The 17722-nt window shown below is 32.9% G+C and overlaps 1 protein-coding gene across 2 annotated transcripts in view; it reads left to right on the forward strand.

Moving 5' to 3' along the window:
* The window catches only part of LOC144962887 (uncharacterized), a 65996-nt gene extending 52404 nt beyond the window's left edge, over positions 1-13592 (forward strand). For both annotated transcript variants that reach the window (XM_078896252.1, XM_078896253.1), the window contains 8 exons: positions 2070-2172; positions 2467-3113; positions 3979-4085; positions 4888-4987; positions 5665-5723; positions 6068-6146; positions 10949-11014; positions 11323-13592. In XM_078896252.1, coding sequence (XP_078752378.1) covers positions 2070-2172; positions 2467-3113; positions 3979-4085; positions 4888-4987; positions 5665-5723; positions 6068-6146; positions 10949-11014; positions 11323-11382 — 1221 coding nt within the window. In that variant the 3' untranslated portion in view covers positions 11383-13592. The remainder of the gene's footprint in view (positions 1-2069; positions 2173-2466; positions 3114-3978; positions 4086-4887; positions 4988-5664; positions 5724-6067; positions 6147-10948; positions 11015-11322) is intronic.
* The last annotated feature ends 4130 nt before the right edge of the window (positions 13593-17722 follow it).

Below are 17722 nucleotides of genomic sequence, written 5' to 3' on the forward strand. Positions count from 1 at the left end.
AAGACAAATGCAATTTTTAGGGCACCTAAATCGACATATAAGAAAAAGACAAATGCAATTTTTAGGGCATCTAAATCAACATAAATGTATTGAACATCTTGCTCTCACATGAAAGATAGAAGGTAAAAAGAGTAAAGGTAGACCAAGAAAAACATACTTGAATAGTTTGAACAGCTGGGTGACAAAGAAAGAGAAGAGTAATATTAGTTTTCTGAGGTCATCTGATCAGCGAGATGAATGGCATCCCGTGATCACCGATGTCTGGCACCGACTTGGTACTTGAAGGAGAAGAAGAATAGCATCGCCAAGGGCATGTAGAGCTTAACATAAAAATACAGAAAACATAGTCCTGAGTAGAAAAAAATGAAGATGCCAGTGTTATAACCGCCAAAATTTCAAACAAGTAAATAGCCTTATCTACTTAGTACTCACTATTGCACAAGATGGGAAAGTATTCCAGAAACTAAAAGAATTCCTTGGCATAGAGGTGTATTTTCAATCTTAAAAATATGATTTTTTAAATCTATTATTAAAAACAAAAGGTTTGGGGATCAACATTGTTCTGAACCACCAATGTAAAATTTATACCATCGAGCACAGAATAACTGACAAATCTAAAAATCATTAATATATTTTGACTGATACAAGTAACTTGCAAACCTTCTTATATACTTCAGGCTAATTCTATCATCCACAGACTCAAATGAACACAAAGAAAATCTGCTTGATCATAATACTCAGTCCTTGATGATGCAATTTTAAATCTTTCTTGATGACCCGACCAATCAAAATGCAAGATTTGTGACACACACCCCAAGCACACGACCGCTACACCCTATTCATGCTGATCTGTTTAATTTCAACAAAACAGTAGTATGATAATTGAAATAGATGAGTGCCTTTATTTCTCTGAAAATGATGCAATTTCTCCATTAACATTGTTGCATCTTAATGGGTCGTTTTTATGCACATTCATTATTTATGCTGTGCTTGTAGTCTTCGTGATTCGTGTTAGAACTCCGAGGCGGAGTGTGTAGTCCATCGCAAAAATAGGGTCACAAAAGTTATATTATGATATCTATATATCTTTGTTTAATTTTATTTTTTAAAGATTAAAAAACAAGCGCTGATGACATCTGACTGAAATTTAAAGCTACAAGATAGAAGTAGCATTAAAGATAAAATAATGTTTTAGAAAGACACGATTAAATATCGTAACTTGCTAGGTGGCTCCGTGTGTAGTGGTTAAGCTATATGACTCTAGCCTTTAAGATATGGGTTCGAATCCCAGTATGGACAATTTTGTAAAAAAAAATAATTTTTTATTGAAAAAAATATCATTTATATTATTGTATTAATTGTTAGATATTTTTTGATACTTTGAATTTTTTTTATTATTTATTTTATTGTCCAATAAAAAAAATAACAACGAAACAACATTGGTATTCTCATTATTGTCACCATAGTTTATAATACTTTTTTATCATCATCAATATTTGTTTACCAAGTTTGTTTGTTTGTTGTTGTTTTTGGTGAGGTAATTTTTGAAAAACTTTTTATCATTTTTAAAAAACTTCTATCTTAAATTTATTCAATTATTTATTTGTACAGTAGAATTATAATATATGACTGCCGTTCGCAATAGCCTATATTTCTCCACAAATATTGCGGGTTCTGTACTATTCATTAAAAATATTGTTTACAAAGACATCTGGTCAGAATGTGTGAAGAGAATTGCATCAAATGAAACAACTTTCTTGCTAGTATTAAGTTCCATATAATTTGATATATATTTGAAAGCACTATATTTTTTTCTTGAGCAGAGTATTATGAAGAAAAGCGGAGAGGAGATGAAAAAGCATGTTTGAATTTTACCTGTTAAGTTTTGTGATAGAAAGTCTGAGAATTATCTATTGGTTTTATATATTTGTTGTTTTCACTGTACCTCTCTATTATCTTTTACTTTTAATAATATTTATAAATAAACTAGAAATCCGTCTTCTGAAATTTATGTGAAAAATATTCTGATATTTATTTTCTGATGTCTAATTATCCTTAACTCACCAAAGAGTGCATCATCTGATTCAGGGCAAGAGCTATCCAGTGATTTGTGCACAGAAGAAAATTCTCCCAAACTCTCAAGACTTTTGCCAAGGAAACTCTTTGACTCGGGTAAAAACAATTCAAAATTCATGGTTAACAGGGATCATCAATACATTTAAATGTAATGCTGTCTGCAACTCACATCTTTCAATGTCTGAAATGATTTGACTTTCTTGAAATGTTGTTAAATTACCAAATTACCTTTATGATAATAATTCCACAAAGAAAAATAGATTGTAACAATATTTTTCACCTTCTTATGATTGCTTTTTATTGTGTGTTTGATTTAGGTTACAATGTGTTTTTTTTTAATTTAAATATTAATCAAAACCCAATAATATCTTTTTCTCCTCTTTTTTTTAGAGATTAAATTCACAAAAAGCCTGGATAGCGCCAAGAGAACCATAAGACCAAACCAAAATCATTCTGTAAAGGCTTCTGGTGACAATTTATCATCTGATGATGGCAACCCAAGCCCTTCCAAATACATCAATTATGACTTCAATCCTGTCTCTGTTAGAGACATTTTGGAAAAGACTGATTCAAAATCAAGAAAAGCAATGGAAAATCAAAATAATAAAAATAATTTATCGTCATTTACTCGTCCGAAGAAGACAAACATTTTGAAGTCTTCAAGATTCAAAGAACCCTCCTGTGAAAATTCTGAATGCTCATTATCATCACCAGAGATTTCGAGCAATGGCATTGAGAAACATGAAAATTCTCAACCACTTCGTGAGAATAAAACTAACTTGAATTTAGGATTTTCATCAGGAATATGTTCATTTGATTTCTATTTGAGTTCACCCAAAACTATCAGCTCTCAAGAATCCTTCAAAATTGGTTCCTCTGTCACAGACTATAGATGCAAATCAAAAAGTATTTCACTCAAAAACTCTGAGGATCAAGATGAAATAGATGACAATACAAAAGAAATGGATTATAATGATGAGGATTACAATTCATGTTCCAATAGATTGTCTGATTTAATTCAAATGAGGAAAAATAATGTAAGTACTAGTATTTTTGTGGATTGGCATGCGTCAAAACATAGGTCTGTAGATGTACATGCATACAAAATCTGGATTGGACAGGAAAAGGATTTCTACCCCATTTTGTAGTGGGAGATCTTTACCAGCTCAGCCTATGCCTTTCCCACTCTCTATCGTGTTTGTTTTCATGTCGCTCTTGACTTACCTCTTTTTTCGTCTGCCCTGATTCTGTTTGATGATTCACTTGAGCGTAACACCATTATATTCAAACAGTGGCATGATCAAATGCCCATCAAAGACTTATCTTTATCATAATTGAAAGCAATAACTTTGTATACCTCGTGACATCAAAATCAAGTTAAGGGAGTTGGATTGATGTCTGTCAGAATGTCTAAACTGACCAGTCACACATGATTGATGCATGTTGATTATTGCAAACACACTGCATCTAGATGCAGTCAAGATTTTTTCTGACCCATCTGTCTACCTAGTAGTGATTGGGTAGCTGCCAACCAAATTTGGCAAAAATGACTTTGCACTCGACTCGTGTCCTTTACAAAGAATAGCAAACAATTGTTACTGTCCACTTAATCATTATAGAAACTTGAATAAACTTCAGCTCTATTGACTTTGGGATTTTTAAATACTACTTTCTAAAAGGTTTAAAATAATCGGTCTATTTTTTTTCTCATACACTGTTTTAAAGAAATTCTAATTCATAATCTATTTTAAATTGCAACGAATTGTCTTTATTTTATTTATTTAAGCAAACTTTGAAGGGGACTTTTCTTTGAATACTATTTGTGTTTTGTTTTCTATATTTTTAGAATGTGTTTTGTTTTCTATATTTTTAGAATACATATATTATTTTTTCTTTATTCAGACTGCTGTTCCTAGCCAAGCTAGTAGTATGTCCGATACTGCACAACATATTTTAAAATCAACAAATCATGTTATGGAATCTTCATGGGGAGAAGGAAAAGGGAAAAGGTAACATGATCCGTGACACAAAAATATGAACCACTGTGATATTGTCTGATTTGATTGATTAAGAATTTGGCATAAATTAAAATTTCCACATTCCATCTTATATCCATTAACCTTACTGCTGTTTGCAGGTAAAATGAACCCACTTCATGTATATAAATTTAATCACGATGGAATTGAACGAATAAATTATATCAAGCAAAAACATTTTAACAAATTTATTGTAACCATATGAATTTCATTCATTAATTTATTTGTGGATATTTTTTACTAAGTGACTGAAAGCGCCATTTAATTTTAAAACAAAACTGCCTCCCCCTCCCCCCACCCCCGCCCAACATACAAATTCATTGGGAGAAAACTGCACAGAAATGGCATGATGGGTTACTGATATTACATATCACAAGCTCATACTTGAATCATATCCCCTTGCTCAACAGGATATTAAATCCCAGCAACAACTCTTCTGGAATATCAATTTAAATGAGATGTGTATGTGGAGGGAATTGGTGAATTGGGTGGATTTACCCATTTGACAGCAATGCAAATTTCTGCCGACAAATGCAAAAGGTTAAGAGTTGCTCTGCTGAATGACAAGATGGTTTTGACGATGTCAAAGAAATCGAACCTGTAAATCAATCTCTTTTCTTTTAAATTAATAAATTATCTTTATTTATAACCAGACTTTATTATGAGAAATAACTGATTGCCCTGGCGTATTGGAGCCTCACCCACATGATCTAAATACTCACTGTTAAATGGTTTTACTTCTATGTTGTATTTAAATATCTCCTGAAATTTGCAGATCCAAAGCAATAATTGGGTTTGACAGATGTCTGCAGACAGTCATGAAAAAGACAGAAAAGTTCTCTAAAGAAATGAAGGAAGCTGAGTTGAAAATAAATGTAAGTTTTCAGATGCAAGTAAGAGAAGCACTTTTTATGTTCTACAGTCCACTCCGGATAATCGCAACATGGTTAATCACAACTTTCAGTTAATTGCAACATTTCCCAAGAAATGGAATTAATTCTATATAATTCTAGCCTGATTTAACACTGTTGGAATGGACAATATTTTGTGTCAGTTTGAGATTATTTCCATTACAACAATGAGACCATAATAATTTGGGTTATCAGACCTGCAAATTAGTACAAGTTGGTTTATGTGCATTTAAGTTAAGCGAAAAGTGATGCATAGAAACCACCAACTTCTAATGTTGTAAAAAAAAAATTAAACTGTTAGTCCCTTTAGCATTTTTATCTGACATGTTTGGCTATTTGTGCAAAGATTATTTGGTCTGTCATAATTATTGTAATTTGCAGCTTCACTCTCTGGGAAAACGAATGCGAGGGGCTCCTACATTAATATAAATAAAATTTGGCAGTTACCATTTGCCCTAACAAAAATGACAGAAATAGCCATACACACATTTTGAAATATGAAACAATGGTAGCCGAAACATTTTGATAATAATGATTACAATAATAATTTTAAACATTGCAACTCCATTTTCAAGTTTTATGGGTGGTTCTTTTTGCCTTTTATTTTAAAAATACCCTCATATATTTATTTTTGTTTGCAGTTATTATTATCCCAGCAGATACAAAGGTTAAGATCTCATAGAGAATTTTCAGAACAAAGGTGAGATATTTTTATAATTATGATTTATTATTGTTAGGCAATGCTATTCATTGATCTTACTTTTCTTTTTGATAATAACTTCAGCTATTAAATTAAAAACCAATATTACGGAAATTTTCTCTATAAACATGTCTCTAACTGTGAACTAAATAACTGTAAATGATTCTAATGAGCTTCCAAATTAAGCCTTTTTATTTTTATTCTGGGTCACATTGTAATTTAAAGAAATGATTAAAGCCTAAGCTATACCCAAATAATGCATTTTCCCCATGTTTTATAACTCTTTTGTAGATCAATAGACATTAAAGATACAATTTTCATTATTATAATCTTGAAACTCATAGCTTGGAGTCCATGAAACATGCTTGTGAAGATTTATTGAATGAGGTGCAAGATTCTCATAAAAACCAGGATCAAGTAAAAGTGAGTTCAGCAATTTAAAGTTCTATTTTTGATAAACTATGTGATGATGGATTGCTTTCTTCCATGCGTAATCATGAATGACATTTCAATTGCCTATTTATGATCAAAAGTTCAATATATATATATATATATATTTTATATATATATGATTATTAATATATAGATTATTAAGGATTTACGCCGACTGAGGACGTGTAAAGAAACACAGAAACGAACGTCTCGGCCACAAAAAATGTGAGTGACAATTTGTATTATATATATTATATATATATATATATATATATATATATATATATATATTATTATATATATTATATATATATATACACATGCGGAGGTATCTGGGATGGCCGGAGGCCTATTTGAATATGTCTGAGAGGTAGGCATATTTGGATGTGCCCAGGATATGTTGGTGATCCAACTAGATCATTTGATTAACATATATCTAGGATAGCCAGCCGGCGTATTCACATTCATAAAGCTCATCTACCACAGACCTTCTAAACTCTGTCAACTGTGATATGCATACAAACTCTCTTCTCACCATGACAAGAAAATCCGATTGAGGAGACTAACAAAGTCCAACATCTAGTCATATTTAGGATGGAACCCTGCCCAATGAAACAGGAAGTTTAATTAAAATATGTGTGGTGTTCTGGCAAAAGCCGTCGGATGTCGGAAAAATTGGAATCACATATTATTACATATTCGAATAGAAGCACTATTTCTGGACAAAATGCAGTTTGAATTTTGTGATTATCTTAATTAGGACCGAAGTTATTCACATTTGAAGGGAGGGAGGTCAAAAATCTAAAAAAAAAGGAGAAAGGAGATATAAAGATGAGACATACATATTTACTACAAATTATTTAGAATTGTTACATTATCATCACAACAGCACTTGCACACCACAATCATAACAAAAAATAGAAAATAAAGCCCTTTTGTAACACAAAGCAAAGATTTTGGCTTGATCCCCACCTCCCCCCCCCCTTTTTTTTCCCTTCTTGACTACACGATGTGATACCTTAGGAGGAGGTTCGTGTGGCTTTATCCTCACTGGCCGATTGCTCTCATTTGTGATATTATTTTAGTTTTCCAATCGATATTGACTATTAGATATCTTATAATGTAATTTATGATAGAAAATTGAAAGAAACATGTGATAGTCTTTTGATTTTATTGATGACACAATATTTCACACAGGACAGTAAATCGAATATTGGACTATTACTTATCAGGTCAGTTTGTTTGTCGCTATGCAAAGTCGTTATACTGCATCAATGGTAGCTTATATTCATATGCACTGACTTGCTTTTCAAAGAGCGAACAATGACAAAAAAAATGATAAGTAATATGTTGGGGTTATGTAAAATTTTTGTTTCTCAGTTTTGGTTCTCAGCGCTGAATTGAAATCCTCTACCAAAGAGGCAGACTTTAGGTCAATTTTGAAGGTATTTTGCTTAAATGGAGCCCAGAACAAAATTAAAATAAATATCTATAAACTTCAAATTGTAAAATCCTTTTGTGAGAATGTAGTTGCAAGGATAATAAAAACGTTGAAGTGAAAAAAACGAAAATCATGCAGAAAATAATTTCTAACCTTTATTCACTCATATCTCAAAACCACCTCGTGCGACATCTGACAGGTTTTGCCAAATCAGCACACATATAGTGAATGACCCTTATTTAGAAATGGTTATACTGAGACTGCCAAGTCATTCAATGAAGTTAGGCTTTTAGGGTCTGAGGGTAAAAGTGTGAGCCCAATCATCAGAAGAAGTAATCTTCTTGTAAGGAAAAATATATGAAATTGTCTCCAAAATTATAATAGTGAATAATCTTTGCCGGGTCTTTGGATAAATATGATCTTACTCCAGAACAAGGTTATTAACTCTAGTACCGCATTGGGGTCAACCGGAAATAACGACCGGTTCCCAGTACTTGCCTAGCAAGTTTGAATGACGTAGCTAACATATAGCGTCACTCGGGTTTGATCGCATCATTTCTTACGTCAAAAACTAGCTTCATACTCAACCCAAACAGCTTAAATAAACTGTTTGCTGATTGGCTGAAACTAATAATATCAACCAATCAAACTTCGGCTTTTATTTCATAAAGAACACAATGGAATTTTTACTGAATCAAGGTCGGGTCTGTTACAACTGATGCCCGTGTCACTTGGAAAAGGTGTGTTACACTTAAACGACTGCGGCCTAAGTGAGTTGGGAATGGTGTGTTACGTTTATACAGCGGTCGAGGATCGGGGGTTAAATAGTATAGACAACTGGTGTAGGGATGGGTATGAAGATAAAGGAGAGTAAAGATCCTTTTGCTGACTGTCCCTTGAAGGATATGATATAATAATACACTCGAGCATGGAAATCTTGAACAAGTTGGGACCGGGCCTATTTGTTCGAGATTTCCGTGTTGAGTATTTTACAGAGGATAGGAGGGAGGTAAATGTGGGATGTCTTGATAAAAGTCATATGATAATGATAACTCTCCGTTATTGTGAACTCTGTCAAAAGTCGATAGTGAGACAATTCTTTTTCCTTTTCTCTGCCATCATTTACAAAATTATGAAGAGAGTGTTGCGTTTAGTGCATCTTGTCTTGTTCAATTCCAGAAATGGAATGACAATTCCCACCGCGTGTGCTTGATAAAAGACAAAGCCAGCATATCGCATCGTGGATTACACATTCAGTACGCGATGTCATTACCTACGAATCCGGTACCTAAAATCACTACTATCACTATCACTCCTCACTTAACACCCTCTTACCCACAGCAGGCTAAAGAGAGAGGGAGGACATTGGTCTCACCCCACCTTCCCCACCCCAATGGTTTGTATCATTTTAATATGTAACAGTTACTGCCTAAGGCAATCACTGCCAAGTCTCCCGTCTCTGCGATGCTGGTCATTTATTTGCGATGATACTGGCACCTCAGATTAAGTACCATTAAGTGAGGTAACGATGGAGTCATGGGTGGTGTGCTGGCGGTGGTCAAACATGCTTTGCAATTCCCTCTCAGTTTAGCATGCACACAGACACATATATAATATATGCCACACACACACGCACGTAACACGTTAACTAACACTTAGTGCTACCAGGAAAGCGATGGCATCTTTCGTTTCCTTTCAACACAAACAATTCACACCAAAAAAAATTCAACGGACCACAAGGGAAAGTCCAGTTTGTTCGAGATTTCCATGTTGGCACCAGAAAATATTCGAGATTTCCATGTTGCCAATACTAACGATATAGAGGGATTAAAACAGGGAATTGTACCGAGTTTGAGATTTCCGTGATTTCGAGATTTCTGTGCTCGAGTGTAATAGACTCTTATAGAATGCACAGTATCCTCAACCATGAGGCTCGTGGTGCTTTACATCAACACAAAACAATATCAAAGAAAATACATGACATCAAAAAATATATGTTTTCAAGGATTTCTTGAACACAGACAATGATTTGGACTCCTGGATGCTCTGTGGAATGGTGTTCCATACAGACGGACCAAAATGAGAAAAGGACCTTGTTCCCACCTTTGTACAAATTGTGGGATAGCTAAACGGGTTGTGTCATTGGAAGAATGCAAAGATTGGGTTTTGGAATATTTCTTTAGGAGTTCTGTAAGGTAGGGAGGGGAAGTGTTTTCCAGACAGCAATAAACTAAGACAGATCAGATGCTTTGAAGTTGACCCTTTTCTCAACAAGCAGCCAGTGTAATCTTCAAACAAGAGGTGTGGCAGGGGCAAACCTCCTCTTTTGAAAGACCAATCAGGCAGCATTATTTTGGACCGTCTGCAGCCACCTGAGCTTATTTTCCAAGACCCCAAAACAACAGAACATTGCAGTAATCCAGCTTTGAAAATAAGAGAGAAACAAGTTTCTTGGTAACATCCTCAGAAAGGAATTGTCGAATAGATCCAATTTTTTTCAACTGACATATTAATGACTGGATCATTGTTTTAATTTCATTTGGTGGTCCATCGAGAGTTCTGAATCTTAGAATGCTCCAAGATTTTTTACCTTGTCAACAATATCTATTGACACCTCTCTTACTTTCAATGGCTTTCAGAGCACGATTAACATGGATGTTTAGGCACTATATAAATTCATTATTTATTTATTTATTATTTATTTACAACTTGTTTAAAAACCTGCCAATTGTCATTAAACTTCAGATTTTAATTTATATCAAGATTAATGGACAAATTTTCAAAGCATATATATACAACCTGCTCTACCGAAATATGAAAGTAAAGCATAACATTGAAAAAGAATATTGTGTATGATTAATTTGAAACTTGTGAGTCCTAATGTAAATGGTTAATACTTCCTCATGAAATTAAACAAAAAAATTGTTCATTACACTGATGAGGTATTGCAAGCAGACCATTTATATCTCCTCCAACAACTGGACTTTTGCCAAAGGAAGCATCGGTTCCTTAGATCAAACTAAGCACGAAACTGTGGCCATTTTTTAATTAAGAATTGTATTGTTCCAGTAAAAATTAAATAAAAATAAGAACCTCTTCTTTCTAAGCAAAAAATAAATAAATGCTGGCAGTTATTTATGACCTTTGAAATATAACAATGGTACTTTATGATCAAGAGTCAGCTGGCGATAGGTTGGGGATGCCTTATTAAAGCTGCCGTTAATGATGATGCAATCAAGCTATTTGATTATATTATTCTTATTCTATACAATGATGGATATTTTATTTTAATTACTCCTGACAAAATTCAAAATTAATCTAACTTTTTACAATCCTTAATCTACATTTACAGAAATCTGTTAAATCGGCATTGAAAAAAGATTTTGATGCACTGACAAGTAGCGTAAAAACCAAATTTGTAAGTAACATTGTTTATAAGTCAATTGTTACAACAAAACTGTAACTGAATACTTGATTAAACAAATTTAAGCAAAATATTCAAAATATCTCCCTTCAAATATTTCTTCCAGCAATTAAGTTTGATTCATATTCTTAATTACTCTGATTTTTTTTTATCTACCTCAATTTTGTGATAAGAAGACTGTGATTACTTGTTTTTGTTTATATAAGTATTATTATCTGTTTTATTAAATGCCTTCTGATTTCATCTCTCTTCCCCCCCCCCCCCCCTCCCTTTGTTTTTTTTTGTTTTTTTACCCCAAATAGAATGAACAGTCATTAGAAGCCATGAGACGCTGCCTTCAAGCATCTTTTATGCTGTCATGAAAACCATTACAGCTTTGGAAATTATATAAGTGCGTAATTGAAAAGGCATTTGACACTTCTTGAACACTTGATTGGATTACTTTTATTATATTTTGGGAGAGACTGTGTGTGTGCGTGCGTTTGTGTTTGTGTGTGTGAGATAGAGAGAGAAAGAGAGGTGTGTGCGTGTTTTGTATTTTTTTGGGCGCATGTGTTTTAAAATAAGAATTTTAAAATCCTGGCAGTTTGGTATGAAGATAAGCATTTTAGAAGGCTGAAAATTTGGTACAAATTTCAAGCAATAACATTTCAGATTCAAGTTCATGGGTTTGTATCATTGGGGTGAAATTAAGTTTCACTGGATTAATTTTATTTTCAAATATCAAAGTATTAGAAGAATGATACGGACAATAGTCATACTAAGACTATATTGATATGTGGTCCAGATACAAGATATTCTGTGAGCTTAATCTTAATACAAAAGAATAAAATTATTCAGTTGAACGCAAAAATCAGTTTTTATCCAATATCCATAAACCAAGTGATAATATCAATATACCAATTTGAAGCTGAGGAAATTTTCTTTTTAATGGGTGTAGGTTTATATTCAGTAATACAATAACATACAAATTAAGCAAAATCAAAAACGCAATTCTTTAACATCTTGCACAAAGAATAATGTAGAAGTTGATTACTTTCAGGAATAAATATTGTCAGAAGAGGGCTGCCATTCCCTTTTTCATCGATTAGGTAAGAGTATGCACAGCATATTTTTGTTAATGTCAAGAACAAACTCATTCTTTAGTTGCTATTCCATGATACCACGTAAGTTTTCAATGGGATTGAAGTTTGGGCTTACTGATTACCAGTCTTAGGTTGCTATGTTATTATTGATGAGAATAACTTTCGTAATTTGGCCTATTATCATGCATAAAATGTTCAACATTCTGATTGTCATTTTGGAATGGAATTACACAATTTGTCAATACTTGATCAGTGTGTTTTCAGTTCAGCGCTAAAAAGCGTGTTTTGCAATTTCTGACATTACAACCACAGACCATGTTCCATTATTTAACTCTTTGAACCTTAGTTTCTGAATATCGTTCAATTGTTTACCTGAAACATTGCATTCCTCAATGAACGATCAACTGCAGAACTTTTGATTAGTAAATACGATACGTGACTATTGGTCCAATGACCACCTTTGATGAAAACGTTCCTGTAACATCCTTCCATGTCTGTTGTTATATGTTAGTGGTGGATAAATAGCTGCTTTGCATGAAATCAATCCTGAATATTTCAAAACAATGTATCTCTGGTTATTATCCGCTGTCTTGCTAATGCTGAAGCTGTTTTGAAAGGATTCTTTTCATGTTCATAAATTATATCTTTGATATATTTGGATATTATTTGTGGTCTGCTGGATGGCCTCAAATTGTGAGCAGTTTACAAATCTCTGTATTTACCAATGAGTCTATAAACTGCCCGTTCAAAACATTAAAATATTTAGATGCCTCTCTATTTTACTTGCTTCAATATCAAACAGTATCTTTCCTCTCTGGTTAACCTAGGCATTTCAAATAGAGAATTTGTATGAAAGACACAATAATGATCGAATGGGGTATTGATTTTAAATTAATAAACAATCTTGTAATGTTACAAAGCAATCAATGTGTTCAAATCTGCATGACTGGGCCAAATTTGCTCTTAACAGATGTGCACACATTTTTCAAAATACTGATTTTTTTTGTCATTTTTCAAACAGCTGTATCGCAGATGTCATGCACAATCTACAATTGGGTGTCATTGTGAAGATAACTTCCTCACCTTTTTATTGTTATACTTGTCCATTATCTTCTTAGCCTGAATTTAATATTATATAATAAAGTTGAACCTAAACTTTTTTTTTTCATTCCACTGTACATCGGACCTTAACAATGAATTATTTTATATTTATTTCAAACTACTTCAATTTTTCGACAAAGTCTCCAATTCGCTTTTGAAAATTAAAACGTGGAGAACTATTTCTTCTTCATAAAAATGTATAATTTTTCTTATTCTTATATATGTATTACTCAACACGTTTCCATTTAAATGTTTTAATTGTCATTTTATTTCTGATTTTAATGTTATCAGTTATACCGTTGGAATTTGTTGCTAATTTTTGGTCTGTGTGTTTCATGCTACTTTTCTTAAATAAAAACACTAGTCAAAAGATTTAGATTTCAAAATTTGGTTTGTTTTTTTACTTGTATGTGAAATGCAATGCATCATTATTTGGTGCACTAAATCCCTATTTAAAATTTTGAATTGATCCCTAGCTTTATTTGATTTAGTTCTGACCTCCCTGTCCACCCAGTAGTGTTTACAAGACAAGAAAATTAATTTGTAGACGAATAATGAAAGCTTCATGCGCATTACAGTCCATTAAATATAAAACAATCTGCTGCCACCAGTAACCGAGAAGTACTGTGACAAGTATGACATTAGGTACCACAAGAGACAATTTATGAATATTTAAAATGGATTTTTTTCCTAAATCTACAGTCTGTTGAAATCCCCCAAAACACTGATGAAAGTAAATGTTTTGGCCTCCAGCATGATGACATAGTATATTCCATATACTAAATTAACATAATGATCATACAAAATGACATGTAATTTGCGTCAACCGGTAGAGAGTACTCAAAGGAAGTCCGATGTTTTTCAGACATTTACCTCAGATGGTCTTTGCAAAATAAAGAAGTGAACATCAGCAAACACGCAATTTTGCATGTTGGCAGAAAAATAGCTATAATTACGATCAAAATGCATTAAATATCTCTTGAAATAATGCAGATAGAAGAAAAATATCTATAGTTATAGGAAACCGGACCTGCTGAATTAGAATATCAGCTTAACTTTTTGGTAAAGTCAATATTTCCTTCTCAAAATTCAACATGAAATCACGAATGATAAGCACAATGTTCAAACCAGCAGCATAAGATATTAAATCAACCTCTTAAGAAACTCATATAATCCCAAGACATCATGTTTTTACTTCCACAACGTTTGTTTTCACTTCCATGCTGCTTGATGGATTTGTCTAGGAATTATATTGCTTGGTTGTGCCTTGGCCGTCTCTGGTATCCTTAACCGAAAGGGTGCAGTAAAATGTATTATTCCATTTGTGGAGGATGATTTTTCCATTGCAAATCGTACCTTTGTATGTTATTAGGTGTATCGATGTATCCATTGGCATTAGAGTTAAGAGTGCTTCCCCCTTATACGGGATCATGCGCTTGTGCCCAGCAGGTGTGTCTTTTGTGGCATCAACCCCCTACCACCCCAGTCTTTTAGTGGTTTAAGATCTATGACGTGTGACTGTATCCTGATTTCTGTGTTACTGAATGAACTGTATGCTACCCTTTAGATTGGATGCTAGTCTAAAAAAAAAGTACTTTCTTCCACACACACCTTAAAGACCTAGCCACCCAGTTATTTTTGGTTAACTCCCTTTGCTTGAGAGGTGAGTATTGTAACAGAAGTATCACAAATCTAACCAAAACTGAAAAAAAACAAAGACCGGTCTCTTTATTTGCTTCTTTTCTCATCTTAAAATCTCTTCCCGATATATAATAAAAACAAACAAAAACGAAAGAATACACGTCAAACCATTATCCATTTTGATCCAGTTTTAATGGTGTAAAGAATTATTCTACATATATAACTATTCTGCTTCATTAGCCACTAGTAACTCTTATTGATTTTTTTTTTTCTGCCACAAAAATGACGTCTATTGTGGTACCTAATGACATAAATTGCTAAAAGTACAGTCCCCGTGCAAGAATGCTAATACTAATATGAGCATAGACAAAACCAATACCTATAACATGTCACAAAATGGTGTATATGAATGGTACATTGAAGTTGTTGCTACATCTACTGAAAGCCTGTTTGATTTTAACCACAAGATGCTTACGTACACTGATCACCAAATAAGCAGCAACAAATATAAACATCTACAGTAGATACAGTAGAGCACTGATATTAAGAACAACCCCCAGGGTGAAAAAATGTTTTTAATATCAATATCAGGTGTTCTTTATCTAAGGGGAGAAATAGGACATATTTCTATTTTCCATCAAGGGGTTTCAAGCTCATCTGACCGCGCTTACAAGCGCCATCAAAGGGTTCAGGCAGAGAATATGGTAAGATCAATAGCAATTTATCCATAGACTAATCTGATAAATTTTAGAAGTCCCGCATAGAAACCAACAGACTCTTCCAAGAGGGATAAACACTAAAAATAATATAAATAACTTGTATCAGATATATATATATATATATATATATATATATATATATATATATATTATATATATATATATATATATATATATATATATAATTTCTCAAAAAAAAAAACACTGTGAATAAGGCAAAAGTTCCCTTTGTTCCTCATATATGAATGGCAGTGACCCAGTCAAATCCTGCCAAAGAAAAAGACCTTTTGGGTCCTTTTTTTGTTTGTTTGTTTGTTTGTTTGTTTAATAGCAGAATAAATGAAGTCTCTCTTAAGCAAATCAGTCCAATACCTTGTTTTTTTTTTAATAAAAAGACGACTAAACACATCTGCTTTGTGACATTATTTATTGATTTAAATTACAACTGTACATGCACAAACATTAAAAAAGATGGCAAACAATCATATATAACAATATGAAAACCACATTTTAATGAGAATGGTAGGTATTTTACATGATGTATCTATGTATAAAGATGTACATGTATATTTTGGCAATTCAACCAATGAAAGACAAAACAAAACGAAAAGATTTTAAAACACCAAGTACTAAATCGATGAAAATAAAATGAATGTAGAGACAATCCAAAACTCAATATTCCTGTAAGCTTGAGCATTTATATTCACTCAACATGCTCAAAGTGCTTAACAATAGGTCCATAGCCAATAGCAACATGTAACATGTAGTACGAGACATGACGCCAATGTTTTTTTGGGGTTTTTTTGGGCGGGGGGGGGGGGGGCAGAGACAATGCTGTTAATGGCCAGATATTCATTTTACACCTGAGAATAACGAGAATGTGAGTAAAGATCCTTTTCCAAGGACTCAACTTTCACCATACCAAGCATGACTGGAACTCTGGGCCTACTGGTCCGAATGATATGTGTCATATACCAGAGGGCCACAAAGCTCTGATGGCAATTTTTTTTTTTTTTAAGCTTTGTGTTATACTCGTATCATAGTCGTTTTACATGAAATTACACCTTTTAAGATTGAACCTTTAATTCGCTAGTTCAGATCCTACTCTCAAGGAATTAATAAAACATCATTTAATCTAAGGCTCTCATAAACGAGGGATATGGGAGGGGGGGGGGGGGGAGAGGAAATAACTTTCAATTTTTGAAAATGCAAGCAAACTGTATAATGTTTAAAATATAAAAGAACCAAAAATAATAATAACTCAATATAAGCACTCCTTTTTTTTTCTCTTAAATACAAAAATAAGACATGAAAATGAAGCACAGGAAAGACATTGAACAAAAATGCACATCTATTAAATATCTATTTTGTTTTTAGACTTACAATACTTACAACAAATAACAAATTTACGTTACAAATGGGTCAAAAACTAAAATGTTGAGGTTTCTTCATTGTAAAAGTTAATTGATATACAAAAGCAAAAGGAAACTAGTTTATGTCCATTTTATAAATTAACTGTAATTCTGGTAGCAATAGGTAATGAAATGGATGTAAGTGTTGGGAGAAAATATCATTATATTTAGTAAATATTTCCAAGGATAGACTTAATAGTTCAAATGATAGGCTATATTCAGATAGACAATGCTATGGAAAGAAAATGTAACACCCCAATAAACGAATAAAACGATGATGGGGAAAATGAATGAAGATTGTATAGTAGCGGAAATATTCATTTGGTGTTAATATCTTTGATGAAGAAAAATAACTGATTTAGTAAAAATTTAACTGAGCTTGCCACACTGTTAGATCAAGTATTAGCGTAAGGGAAGGAATAAGGTACATAATTCAAATGCCATTAAATATAGATTTGTTAAAGACTTCAGTACAAGACAAAGAGGAGTAGTTCATAAAAGTATATCATAGCACAATCTATCCATATGCTAAACTTGAGGAAACAAAGTCTCACCAGGCACAAGAAGTCTCACCCAGACACTGGAGCGAAAAGCCCAATAAAAAGAATGACTCATACGTTATCTAATACATAGACTCAAAGAGATGATTTACAAAGGCAGAAAAAAATCTGAAATCATTCTAATCAGATAATTAAATTGGACATGAATTAATTATCAACAAGTTTCCCGGTGGACGTTCAATTA

The sequence above is a fragment of the Berghia stephanieae genome, chromosome 1, assembly GCF_034508935.2.
Source record: "Berghia stephanieae isolate SIO BIC M18660-M18661 chromosome 1, UCSD_Bste_1.3, whole genome shotgun sequence".
Taxonomy (NCBI): Eukaryota; Metazoa; Mollusca; class Gastropoda; order Nudibranchia; family Aeolidiidae; genus Berghia; species Berghia stephanieae.